Source organism: Crocodylus siamensis, chromosome 1 (assembly GCF_052110815.1).
Source record: "Crocodylus siamensis isolate JL-2025a chromosome 1, ASM5211081v1, whole genome shotgun sequence".
Classification (NCBI taxonomy): Eukaryota; Metazoa; Chordata; order Crocodylia; family Crocodylidae; genus Crocodylus; species Crocodylus siamensis.
The window spans coordinates 423014392-423028283 of NC_143395.1; the positions used below are offsets into that span (position 1 = coordinate 423014392).

Consider the following 13892-nt stretch of genomic DNA (forward strand, 5'->3'; position numbering starts at 1 on the left):
CCTCCCTTTCTTGAAGATCGGCACCACATTGGCCTTCTTCCAGTCTTCGGGCACTACACCAGAGCGCCAGGAGTTTTCAAAGATCCGTGCCAGGGGCTGGGCTATGACGCTCGCCAGCTCCTTGAGTACCCTGGGGTGCAGATTGTCAGGGCCGGCTGACTTGAAGGTATCCAGCTTCTCAAGGTGTTCCTTCACGAGGTCAGCATTGATGGAGGGTAGGGGATCCCCCTCACCCAGATTCCCCTGTCCCATGGCAGGCATGGGTGTCCCATGGGACTGATGAAAGACTGACGCAAAGTACCTATTGAATAGGTTGGCTTTTTCCTGAGTGTCAGTTGTCAGTTGCCCCATCTGGTTTAGCAGGGGTCCAACAACCATGTTGCGGCACCAGTTCCTCCTGTCCATCTGGAGAACAGGTACGAGGCCCTGGCAGCCCTGGAGGAGGAGGGGGCAGTGGAAGATACCAGGGAGGAGACTCTGCGCACACAATGTCCTGTGCGGGCGGCGGGAGTCAAGAGGCCTAAGAGGAGGAAGCGTCGTGTCATCGTGATTGGTGACTCCATCCTGAGAGGTACGGAGGGCCCCATCTGTCGCCAGGATCCCTCAGCACGTGAGGTATACTGCCTGCCCGGAGCGAAGATTCAGGATGTGAAGGGGATGCTCCAGTCCATCATCCAGCCCTCCGATTATTACCCCATGGTCCTTGTCCATGTGGGTACTAACGATGCGGCCAGGAGAGCCCCTGATCGCCTGATGGAGGACTACCATGCTCTGGGAGGCGTGCTGAGGGAGATGGGCGCACAGGCGGTCTTCTCTTCCATCCTGCCAGTGAGCGGACGCGGCAGACGTCACGAGATGTGCATTGCGGAGACCAACTGGAGGCTACAGGAATGGTGCTTCGAGGCGGGCTTTGGCTTCCTCAGCCATGACCGGCACATCGTGATGAGAGACATGCTGGGATGGGATGGGCTCCACCTTTCCCCTAAAGGTAAGCGTGTGTTCTCTTCCAGGTTGGTGAACCTCCTTCGGCGGGCTTTAAACTAGGCTCGTCGGGGGAGGGGGAAGATGAGGGCGGAGGAGACGATGAGATACCAGGCCCAGCAACAGCCAGCGAGCCCAGACCAATGGTCAAAACGGAGAAACAGGTAAGCGTTGGGGGACGGGGCATTGCTGAGACTAGGGGGTCAGTGGGCACAACCGCTGAAGGCCTCAAATGCCTCTACACGAATGCTCGAAGTATGGGGAAGAAGCAGGAGGAACTCGCCCTCCTCCTAGCTGTCACCAGCCCTGACATAGTAGGGATCACAGAACCGTGGTGGGACTTATCGCATGACTGGGCGGTGAGTGTCAAGGGCTATAGGCTATACAGGAAGGACAGGATAGGAAGGAAAGGTGGAGGAGTAGCACTCTACATCAAGGAGGAATATACTTCCTCGTCAATTAGCATGGGGGTAGAGGGGGGGCACTCTGAGGTGCTCTGGGTTAGAGTAAAAGGCAGTCCAGGGGAGAGAGACTTAACGGTGGGAGTCTACTATAGACCTCCCAACCAGGGAGAAGAGCTCGACCTGGAATTCTTAGGTCAGCTTACAGAGGCAGTGAGGGCTAAGGATGTGGTCATCATGGGGGACCTGAACTTCCCAGACATCTGCTGGGAGGAGCAGTCAGCCAAGTCTGATCGCTCACGTCGGTTCTTAGCCAGACTACAGGACCTCCATCTAACCCAGGAGGTGCACAGTCCCACCAGGGGAGACGCCTTGTTGGACCTAGTGCTGGCCACGGGTGATGACCTGGTGAGGGGGCTGCGGGTGATGGGCCACCTGGGAGACAGTGATCATCGCTTGCTGGAATTCACCATCCAGCGTAAGGTGGCAAAGGGCTGCAGCAAGGCAACAGCCCTAGACTTTAGGAGGGCTGACTTCAACAAGCTAAGGAGGATAGTTGGGGAAGCGCTGAGGACCCAGAGGGGAAGGGAATCAGATGTCGAAGGTGAGTGGTTGCTCCTTAAGGAGACGATCCTCCATGCCCAAAGGGAGGTAATCCCAACAAGGGTCAAAGGGAGCAGGAGGGCACATAAACCCCCATGGCTCACTAAGAGCATCCGGGAATGTCTCCTTGCTAAAAGGGAGGCATATACCCAATGGAGAGATGGGGTCATCGCCAAGAAGGACTATGTTATAGTCGCCCGAGGATGTAGGGGGGCAGTCAGGAGGGCCAAGGCAGAGTTGGAGATAGGACTAGCTTCCCGGATTAAGGACAATAAGAAGTCCTTCTTCAAATACATAGGGGGTAAAAAGAGGGTCCCGGGTAATGTGGGGCCCCTGCAGGACACGATGGGCAACTTAGTCATCACGCCAGATGACAAAGCTAACATATTTAACGATTTCTTTGCCTCTGTCTTCCTAAGTAGGGACCAGTTCAGCCACCTCCCTGCTGGGCCCCCCTCGGGCCCCGGGAGAGACACGCCTGGGCCAGGGGTTAGCGAGGAGTTAGTTAGGGTACTTCTGGAGAGGCTGGACGTGTTCAAGTCCGCTGGTCCGGACGATCTTCACCCTAGGGTTCTACAGGAACTGGCTGAGGTCATTGCAGGACCCCTGGCACGGCTCTATGAGCACTCGTGGTGCTCTGGCGAGGTGCCGGAGGACTGGAAGAGGGCCAATGTGGTCCCTATCTTCAAAAAGGGAAAAAAAGAGGACCCGGGAAATTACAGGCCAGTTAGTCTGACCTCAATCCCGGGTAAGCTCTTTGAAAAAATTATCCTGGCACACATCCAGGAGGGCCTTGCGGGGGAATGCATGCTCAGGGGCAACCAACATGGGTTTATCAGTGGCAGGTCTTGTCAGACCAACCTGGTGGCCTTTTACGATCAGGTCACCAAATCATTAGACGCAGGGGTTGCTGTGGATGTAGTCTTTTTGGACTTCCGGAAGGCTTTCGACACTGTCTCTCACCCTGTCCTCATCAAAAAGCTGGGAGACTGTGGTGTCGATGCCCACACGGTCAAATGGGTCACCAACTGGTTGGAGGGCCGCACCCAGAGGGTGGTAGTGGATGGGTTCTTCTCGACCTGGAAGGACGTGGGCAGTGGGGTCCCCCAGGGCTCGGTCCTCGGGCCTGCACTGTTCAACATCTTCATCAGTGACTTGGATGAGGGGGTAGAAAGCACCCTGTTCAAGTTTGCTGATGACACTAAGATGTGGGGGGATGTGGGTGCACTAGAAGGGTGCAATAGGCTACAAGCTGACCTTGACAGGTTGCAACGGTGGGCGGATGAGAATAAGATGGGGTTTAACACTGATAAGTGCAAGGTGTTGCACATGGGGAGGAAGAACCGGCACCACACTTACAGGTTGGGGAACTCTCCTCTTGCCAGCACGGAGACGGAAAAGGATCTTGGAGTCGTCATTGACTCCACGATGAACATGGGCCGGCAGTGTGGGGAGGCAGTCAAGAAGGCCAACCGTACCCTGTCATGCATCCACAGATGCATCTCGAGCAGGTCCAGGGAGGTGATCCTCCCCCTCTATGCGGCACTGGTCAGGCCGCAGCTGGAGTACTGCGTCCAGTTCTGGGCGCCACACTTCAAGAGGGACGTGGACGATATGGAAAGAGTTCAGAGGAGGGCCACTCGTATGATCAGGGGTCAGCAGGGCAGGCCTTATGAGGAGAGGCTACGGGACCTGAACCTGTTTAGCCTCCACAAGAGAAGGCTAAGGGGGGACCTTGTGGCCTGCTACAAACTGGTCAGGGGGGATCAGCAGGTATTGGGGGAGTCCCTGTTCCCCCGTGCGCTGCCAGGAGTGACCAGGAATAACGGTCACAAACTGGTGGAGGGTAAGTTTAGAATAGATATTAGGAGGCGCTACTTCACAGTCAGGGTGGCTAGGGCCTGGAACCAGCTTCCAGGGGAAGTGGTGCAGGCTCCTAGCCTGGGGATTTTTAAAAGGAAGTTAGATGAGCACCTTGCCGGGGTCATTTGACCCCGGTGCTCTTTCCTGCTAAGGCAGGGGGTCGGACTAGATGATCTACCTAGGTCCCTTCCGACTCTAGCTACTATGAAACTATGAAACTATGAAACATTGCCCTTGCTTTTCCTCCGGCTCCCCACGTATCTGAAAAAGGACTTTTTGTTGTCCTTGATGCCTGAAGCTAGTTGGAGTTCAGTTGCAGCCTCGGCTTTCCTGGTTTGCTCCCTGCAGGACCGGGCCAGCGCGGAGTAATCCTCCTTGGAGGTGAATCCTGTCCTCCATCCTTTGTAGGCTTTCCTTTTTAGCCGCAGGAGGTCCGCTAGGTCCCTGGAGATCCAGGGGGGCTGCTGTGACTTCTTGCTGCCTTTCCTCCGTGTTGGAATAGATTTGGCTTGTGCACTGAGGGTTGCTTCCTTGAGAAGCAACCACTCTTCTTGAACTCCCATCTCCCTGGGGTCATGGTCCCTGAGGGCCTGACCGACTAGCCTCTTAAGCTTGTCAAAGTTGGCTTTTCTGAAGTCAAGGACTTCTGTGTTGCTGACTGACTTGCCAGCTTTACGGCAGATGGTGAAGGTGATCAGCTCGTGGTCGCTGCCACCCAGCTTCCCATCGATCACTAGGTCGCCGATTAGGTCGTCCCCCGTAGCCAGTACCAGGTCAAGCAGCGCTTTGCCTCTTGTTGGCCCATAGACTTCTTGAGTCAGGTAGAGGTCATCCACGCATGAGAGAAAGCTTTGCGACCGTTCAGATTTAGCTGAGTGATCTTCCCACGAGATGTCTGGGTAATTGAAGTCACCCATGACAACCAAGGTCCTGGAGCAAGCGGCCTCAGCCAGCTCCCAGGCGAACTCCTCGTCAAGCTCAAGACTTTGAGTGGGAGGTCTGTAGTAGACTCCCACCGTTGTGTCCCCTGTGCCGTATTCCCCACGAATTTTTACCCAGAGGGTCTCTAGCTGTCCATGCCAGTCACCAACATCAGCTTGCAGGGATATGTAGCTTTCCTTCACATAGAGAGCTACACCCCCGCCCCTTTTTTCAACACGATCCCTCCTGTACAGGGTATAGCCCTCTATACCCGTGGTCCAGTCATGGGTGGAGTCCCACCAGGTATCCGTTATCCCAATGACATCATAATTCTTTGCACTGAGCAGGAGGATAAGCTCCTGCTGCTTGTTTTCCAGGCTCCTGGCATTAGTAGAGAGGCAGGCAAAAGCAAGGGTTGCTCAGTGGGCCAGCAGTGGCAGTAGTCCCCCCATCCCCCAGCGGGCTTAGTTTAAGTCAGGGCAGCTAGGGTCTGGAACCAACTTCCAAGAGAAGTGGTGCAGGGTCCTACCCTGGGGGTATTTAAGAGGAGGTTAGATGTACATCTTGCTGGGGTCATTTGACCCCAGTACTCCTTCCTGCCATGGCAGGGGGTTGGACTAGATGATCTGCTCAGGTCCCTTCTGACCCTAGAAACTATGAAACTATCTGTGTAGGGGACTGGACCAGTTGACCCTTGAGATCCATTCCTGCCCCTCGATCCTAAGATCCTAGGATTCTTTAATGGTCACTAAGTTCCATATCTGATGATCAAAGCAGTAGTTTCAGAGGCATAGATTTGGGGCACTGCCTTCAGTGTTGACTTAGGGAAGATGCACTGAACCAAGGTCGTATGTGGATGATCACTGGTGGTATGTCTACACATGTGTTTTAATGCACATTAGCCTATTTTAATTCGCATTAAACCTTCACTTAAAAAGTGCTATTTAGTTAATGCACATTAAAATAAGCTAATGTGCATTAAGGGTGACTTAAAGTCATGCTCTTTAGTTAATGTACATTAAGGTAGGCTAATGTACATTTTCTTAGTACCTCACAATGGATGGCACCTATACACAAGCATGGAGGCTGCATAGAGGCTACTTGGACATGGTGTAATTCCACCACAACAGAGCAGACTTGATTAATCAAATCTGCTGGAGCGCAGCAATTACCATGCTCCAGTAGCTTCCTGCATCTCATGTATCTGTGCCCCCGCACTTCAAAATGGCAGCAGGGCACTTGAACTAAAGCTTGTCAAACTTTAGTTCAAGCACTCCCACTGCCATTTTGAAGTGCAGGGACGCTGATACATGAGATGCAGTGGCACTTTAATTATAGAATCTTTGACAGCCACTCTAATTAAAGTGCCATCCCTTCCATCCACCCATGGAGCACATGTAAAAGTGCCCAACAAGGTACTGGATTTAATGCACATTAACTAAAGCGTACTAATGCATGTGTAGATGTGCCCTCAGGAGTCTTTGTTCTGAGATCTGAGCCAATCCAACCCTGTTTCACTGATACTGGATCTTACAAAGAAAATTAAGTGAATATGAGAAAATCCTTAGAAAACTAAGAAGGAGGAATTGAGGTTGCACCATCAATTGAAGAGATTACCTCATGTGGAGATTCTGCATAATCTAGGTATGACCCATATACAAAATCAAAACTTTGCCTTGCCTTTAATAAGGTTGAAGATATATAGGAAGGCAATGGAGATTAGTATATCTAAGGTGGAAGCATAATTTGCACTGCCAATGGTGACAACATTAGGGTGCTTAGGTAACCTACATCCCAGAATACTGAGAAAAATTAGAGGTGATAGCATAACATTTTCAGTGGCCATTCAGTTTGTGGGGCTTAGCTTCTAGGCATGTCTATACTTCCCTTTTGGGATACAGAAGAGATTGACCTCAGCTCACCTGAAGCACCTTAAGCTCCCACCTATTTGCAATTATTTTTTGGGAGCTCAATGAGCAGGAGAGACAAGAAGGAGGCATATTGAGAGACTGCACTCAAGCAAGCTTCTTATTCAAGTTCTTCAAGCCGAACCAGGAGTCAGTCTGCCACTACATGTCTCTCCCCAGCCTCAAAGCCACTGAGAAAGGAACTGGCTACAGAACGGTTGCAACAGGGGAACAAGAAGTTTTTGGCATGTGCTTGGGTGTGTCATGCACACACTGCAGGAGTCGGGTGAGGTTGGAAGAAACTCCACCTCAGGCCCTGAGCTTAGGAGAGCTTCCGGTTACATACTGGATAGCTATCAGCAGATAAACCTGGGAGGTTTTAATGTGGGTAGTTGTAATGGATGGGCTTATATGGTAGATTGCAGAAGGCCTACACATGCCTGTAGATACACCCTGTGACTGGAGAATTGCAAATACGGTGTTTATATTAAAAAGGTGAACAGAAGAGTCCCAGAAAATGGCACGGCTATTAGCATGACATCAATATCACTCAAGGTCTTAGAAGCAATGTGAAGGAAACAATAATTAAGGGCATGGAAAATAAACAGAAAATGAGACATGAAAAATGGTTTTATTGAAGGAAGATCATGTCAGATAAACCTTATGTCGTTCTGTGACAGGATACCTGATTTTTCATATGAGGGCAGTGCAATAGATTTTAAATAGATTAAACTCATGGAAAATATTAACAACAGTGGGAAGGACAGGGACTGTAAGGTGGCTGAGGAGTTGACCAAAAGAGTTGACCTAAGGGCTGAGGAGTTGACCAAAAGTGTTGACCTAAAGAGTTAATTTAAAAAGCTGACCTAATATTATGAAGTGAAAAAGGATTTTACATAAGGAGCTGACCTAAAACTGTAAGGTGCATAAGAGGTTGACCAAAGGGGAGACTCCAGTAGGGTGCATTGAAAAGGGGGTTACCAGGACCGAGACAGGTTCTGGTGCTGTTCCTCAGGAGTCAGTCTCGAGACCAATCCTGTTTAATATTGCTTTCGTTATTGACTTTGTCATCTATGAATTTCACAAGTACACAGCTGTTTCTTTCAACAGAGTTGGATGGCATTGCCAATACTGAGGACGACAGGATTGTCACACACAAAGAATTAGTTAACCTAAAAATTGTATGAAACCAAACAGTACTACCTGCGAGGCCATGCTTTCAGGGACTAACGCTAAGAACATTTGATGTAGAGCGGTGGCTCGTAGACTGAAGACATTGTATTGATCAATTGTAAGACGGGTATGACTTGCTGTGGTGGTGAGACCATTAAAAAGGCCAATTCCATTCCAGGGTGCAATTCTTCTAGGTTGGGTAGTGGAGATGGATGAGGCATTGGTAAGACATCATTTGTATACTGTATACAGTCCTAATCACCTCTGTTAAAAAATATTAACAATGGTTGTGTTCAATATCTTCATTAATGATGTGGAAGATGTGATGGATGGCACCCTAAGCAAGTTTGCAGGTGACACCAAACTGGGAGGGGGTAGTAGATATATGCTAGGTAGGGTAGGGCCGGTTTCAGAAAGACTTACACATATTGGAGGATTGGGCCAAAACAAATCTCATGAGGCTCAACAAGGACAAGTGCAAAGTCCTGCACTTAGGAGGGAACAATCCTATGCACTGGTACAGGCTGGGGCGACTGGCTGGGCAGCAGCTCTGCAGAAAAGGACTTTGGGGGTTCAGTAGACAATATGAGCCAACAGGGTGCCCTTATTGCCAAGAAGTCTACAGCATACTAGTCTGTATTATTAAGAGTGTTCCCAGCTGATTGAGGGAAGTTATTCTTCTCCTCTATCTGGCACTGGTGAGGTCTGTGTCCAGTTTTGGGCCCCCCCACTACAGAAAGCATGTGGACACATTGGAGAGAGTCCAGCGGGGAGAAGGAAAATGGTTCAAGGGCTGGGGGACATGACTTGTGAGGAGAGGTTGAGGTAACTGGGCTGATTTAGTCTGAAGAAGAGAAGACTGAGGGGACTTGAATAGCAGCCTTCACCTCCCTGCAGGGGGTTTGCAAAGAGGCTGGAGCTGGACTGTCCTCAGTGGGGGCAGATGACAGGACAAGGAGCAATGGGTTCAAGCTGCAGCAAGGGAAGTTGAGGTTGGATAGTAAGAAAAGCTTTCTCACTAGGCAGCTGGTAAAGCAGTGGAGCAGGCTCCCCAGAGAGGTGGTGGAGCCTCCATCCTTGGAGGTGTTTAAGACCCAGCATGACAAAGCCTTGGCTGGGATGATGTAGTTGGGGCTGGTCCTGCTTGGAGCAGGGGGTTGTACTAGACGTGACCTCCTGAGGTCCCTTCCCACCCTCATTTTCTAATATAAGCTGGAACAGGTACAAAGAAAGGCATGATTGTGGGATATGGGCTCCCTCTAATGACCAAAGCTTAAAAGAGCTAGACTTGTTTAGCTTAACAAAACTGAGGTTGAGAGGAGTTAGGATTGTTCTTGATAAGTATGTGTTGCAGCGTAAATTTAAGGGAAAGGGAAGACTACTGATACAATTCAGACAGGAAACTAGAAAACATCTAATCTGAGGAATTAAGTTCTCAAATAGCCTTCCAAAGAAAGAAGGTTGTAGGGGCAAGGGGCCTATATCTCTTTCAGATGGACTGGGATACATTCGTGGAAGGGATACATACCTTCTGGGAGTAGATTTAAAGCATGTGGGTTGAGGCTCCAAGTATCTGGTATCTCCATAAGGGGCTTGAAGAGAAATCTAATAATCACTTGCATGTGCAGGAGGTGTCTGGGAGTGCAGGACATCGTATCATCACTGACCATGATGATGGGATCTGGTGCTAGGTGTTGAAGCACCAGAGATTGCTCCCTATCACTAGGGGCTGGACTTTGCCCTTCTGATTTTTTAGCATAGTGCTCTAACTACCATGCTACAAGCCAGGCACTATCCAGGTATCTTTCCAGTGCTCCTGTGAGAATTTAGGCACTACCCTTGGGTTTAATAATCATTGAATAAAGCACAGTGCATTCTTTTCTTTGACATTGGGAGGAGGGGGCCATGCCAGAACCCAAGGCCTGCTCTTCTCCAGGCTAGGAGCCACCTTGCTAAATCACACACCCTCCATCTCACTTGTTTCTTTCTCTCCCCCCAGTAGCTCCCCCTTGGCACTGTGGGGTGAGGAGGGAATCACTTTTAAAGTTTCTCAATTTACTGCTTACTAGTAGGGAGGAATTGGTTCAGACTTTGAAGCTGGAAGGCAACTTGGTTGACAGGGGTGACTAGATAGACAATACAGATAGAGACACTATGCCTTAAGCTGGGCGTTAGACTTCAAAGGTCTCTTCTAGCCCTATTTTTCTGTTTTTATGGAATCAAAGTTAGACCGCCTTCAGGGAAATGTGCTGTAGACTATGGGGTTTTATTTCAATATTTCTGTGTTAACTGTGTTCATGTTGTAATAATGTTGCGTGCCTCAGTTTCCCTGTAAAGCTGGTACCTGGGAAAAGGAGAATGAATAGAGTTTCTGCTCAGTCCCTGCTATTAATTTCATAGATTTCATAGACATCAGGGCTGGAAGGGACCTCGGGAGATCATCGAGTCCAGCCCCCCGCCCAAAGGGTAGGAAGTCAGCTGGGGTCATAGGATCCCAAAAGAGAGCATGGGATTTGACAAGGCGGACCTCCAGCATCAACAAAGACTTGAATAGTTTCATGGGACCCACGCAGCTCCAGGGAAGCTGGCGGGATCACCGTGACAGTGGCCAATACAGGGTGAACAAGCGGAGAGTTGGGGTCTGTCTGAGTAGAGAGACTATCTGAGCAGCTTTGGGGCTCGTGTCTGGGTGGACTGGAGAAAGAACAGCTGAGATGACTTGGAAGTGCACAGGGCTAGGTGAGATGCTTAGCCCTTTGGATGGGACAGAGGACCTCTGGCCTTTGCCCCAGTACATGCCTTCATTGAAGAGGAGCTGCCTTTTTTTCTGCGTAGAACTTCAGGGTGCTCAGAGGTCAGGGGGTCCTGAGCTAACATGCCCTGTGACAAAATGGCAACCCCAGAGACCCTATGTTAGGGCCATCAGGGGAGAGAGAAGAGAGAGGGAATATGCTAGGGACATAAATGGGAGGAAGCACTGAGAAATTAGAGGCAGGTGGGACACAGGAGGCAGGCTGATGGCATGAGACGAAACAGGTTAAGAGGAGGTAGAGATGTGAGAGGCCTTTGGAATTACAGATTAATTGGCTCAGCAAAGACCTGGAGGGTCATGTAGTCCAACCCCGGCACAGATGCAGGATGCAATGCTCCTAACCCCTTCTAGACAGATGCCTCTTCTCGGACTCTTCCAAGGGAGGCGATTCCTGCCCCTCTCATTGTGCTGCTGCTCTGACAATCAAAAAAGTTTCCCTTCTTGTTAGGAAGGTTATTGGAGCTGTAGGGAGTGTTGGGACAGGAGGTTGTTGATGGGGCTGGCATCGGCTGCTACTGCAAGCTGCAGCAGGGAGTCAGCACCAAGGATGTAGCTTCCAGCACTTCCACGATGCTGCCATGAAGCTGGCAGTGAAGGGGCCATCGTGGACGAAGAATGCATATTTTTTGAGTCAGTGTTTACCACCTGTATGGCATAATGTATGAGAACGTGCTCAGAAGCAGGCCCCAACAATCCCCAGACCTTTTTAGTCTGTTGCCCATCTTTAAAACTGCAGCAAGGTCTTCGAGGTGGGGTATTTTTCTGCAGTGGGTGCATGCGGTGCCTAGCACATAGCCAATAATGGCATAACCCTGGGTTCAGGAGCTGTGAGCTGTCCAGAGCCTTTGGCACACACCGTAGTTGTTCCAGTTCAAGGCAGCAGAGAGCATAGGAGCGGGTTGCCTTGTGGGTTGCCTGCAGGTGGGTTTTGCTTCTTCCCAAATAAAACCCAGTCTTTAGGCTGCCAACAGCTGTTCTGCTCCCAGCCTGCTTCCACCTTTCTCACTTATGCTTCTGGCAGCTTTTTAAAGCTCCTAATGGGATACTCCCTGCCTAGCCAACTGCCCCACAGTTGGGCTGTTCCTCTTAAAGGGACGTTACAGGGAACTCCTATACACTGTGTAGCACAGTGATTAATGGAGAATATTAACAGCCACCCACCTTGTTCCTTTCTCCCACAGAGAGCTTCATTTCCCTGTCTGAAGCCTTCATGAATATATCTACTCTGTGGCTCCTACAACTGTAGTGTCTCCTTACTTGGGAGGAATGGAATAAAATATTCCATGCCTGCTCCCAAGACATTGCTCTTATCATTAGAAACATGGGATAGAAACTCAATCCTTAATATTTTTTAACCATCTTCTTGCCATAGCTGAAAAGGCTGTACACCTGTCACGGATTTCCTTGGTCTTCACCCCATACACCAGTGGATTCACCATGGGGGGTACCAGGAGATAGAGGCTGGCCAGGAGGATATGAATGTAAGGTGGGACATTTCGGCCAATCCGGTGGGTCAGGAAAGTGAAGAGGGCAGGTGTGTATGTGACCAGGATGGTGCAAGCATGAGCTACACAAGTGCCTAAAGCCTTGGCACGGGCATCACTTGTGGAGAGCCTGAAGACAGCTTGGAGGATGACTATGTAGGAAGTGGTGATGAGCATCACATCCAGCACTACCACAAATAGTGCCACGCAGATGCCATAGATCTGGTTGATAGTGATGTCTGCACAAGCCAACTTCACCACAGCCATGTGCTCGCAGTAAGTGTGTGCAATGATTTTCCGGGAGCAGTAGGGCAGCCTCTTGATGAGGACAGGGCAGGGAATCACCAGGATCACTCCCCGGGCTGCTGCAGCCAGTCCCATCTTAACAATAGCTGGGTTGTTCAAGATAGTTGCATACTGGAGCGGGTAGCAGATGGCCACATAGCGGTCAAAGGCCATAGCCAACAGGATGGCAGACTCAATGATGCAGAAAGCATGGATGAAATACATCTGCACCAGGCAGGCAGTGAAGCTGATCTCTTGGGAGTCCTGCAAGAAGATGCTGAGCATTTTGGGTATGGCAGATGTGGTAATTACCAGGTCATTCATGGCCAGCATGGAAAGGAAAAGGTACATGGGTTTGTGAAGGCTCACCTCTGTCTTAATGATGATGAGAATGGTGCAGTTCCCCACCAGCGTGATGATGTACATGAGGCAGAATGGGATGGCGATCCAGCGGTGAAAAGCTTCCAGCCCAGGGATGCCAATAAGGATGAAGGAGACATGGCCGAGGTCTGTGTCATTGTAAGTCACTCGGAGGCTCGGCTGAGCATGGGTTTCATTTCCCTGCATCTGGGCACACGGACCTGCACACAACACACAACAGGGAAGGTGAAACTGCTGCCTGTCTTGAGAAACAGCTCGGCAATGAGATGGATCAGGGTGGGGAACACCCTCCAAAGGAAACCCACTGCCCAAGATATTTAAGAGTAGACTGGACAAAGCCTTAGAGAAACAATCTTGCACCAGCTGCTTAGGAATGGACCACATAAACCCTTGTTAGACTTTTCCATTTCAAACATCCGTGCTTCCATGGGAACATATTAAAGAAGGCTTGGACAAGCTCGGTTCAGTCCCCTCAGTCACACACTGATGGTTTAAGGATCTCTTGCCCCTCAGACAATAAAAGGAGTTTTAATTTTCTTTTTTACCTTTCACTTGTGAGAGAGCAAAAATGTCCCTGTCTGCTCTTAAACATCAGTTTTATATGGATGATAAGGTCTGTCATGGAACCCAATACACTGCTCTTTCACAGAGCAGATCCTTCTGGAGCAATAGTCGTACACTCACAGGGTTGGCAGGGACCTGAAGGGTCATCTAGACCAGCCCCTCTACAGATGCAGAATGTGCTGTTCCTAAAGCATCCCAGAAAAATGTTCACCTAAACAGGTGTCCCGAAGCCCATGGAGATGCCAGTCATATTCACGAAGAATGTTTCCTATGATTATACCCCTCTTTCCAGAAGATTTCAGTGGTTCAATAGCAGTTATACCCATGCTCCCATGTGAGACAGGCCAGGATGAGTATTTTTTTTTTGTGCAGGTGGAAAATCTGAGGAACAGAAATGCAGCTCTTCTGAGCCGAACACCAGGACCTTACCCACAAGACCGCCCAATAAGTCATTTATATGTGTTGGCTGAATATTGTTTGCCACAGAAGGCAAATATGGCATAAGAATAAAGCAAGG

At 49.9% G+C, this 13892-nt stretch overlaps 1 protein-coding gene and 1 pseudogene across 1 annotated transcript; one reads left to right on the top strand and one right to left on the bottom strand.

The window, feature by feature from the left end:
* The first annotated feature begins 481 nt into the window (after window positions 1–481).
* On the top strand, window positions 482–11875 carry LOC149875651 (uncharacterized). Its single transcript, XM_090061593.1, has 3 exons — window positions 482–571; window positions 830–2630; window positions 11843–11875. Exons 2-3 carry the CDS (start codon window positions 1125–1127, stop codon window positions 11873–11875), a joined length of 1539 nt encoding a protein of 512 aa, XP_089917719.1. The 5' UTR covers window positions 482–571; window positions 830–1124.
* A 127-nt stretch (window positions 11876–12002) lies between these two features.
* On the bottom strand, window positions 12003–12997 carry LOC149875652 (olfactory receptor 52K1-like; annotated as a pseudogene).
* Between the last annotated feature and the right edge of the window lie 895 nt (window positions 12998–13892).

What these genes read in the sequence shown, in the direction of transcription:
- LOC149875651 (XM_090061593.1), top strand. Translation starts at nt 1,125, where the DNA reads ATGGTCAAAACGGAGAAACAGGTAAGCGTTGGGGGACGGGGCATTGCT. An exon ending in ACTCGTGGTGCTCTGGCGAG is followed by an intron (nt 2,631 to 11,842) that starts GTGCCGGAGGAC and finishes TTTCTCCCACAG; the next exon opens with AGAGCTTCATTTCCCTGTCT.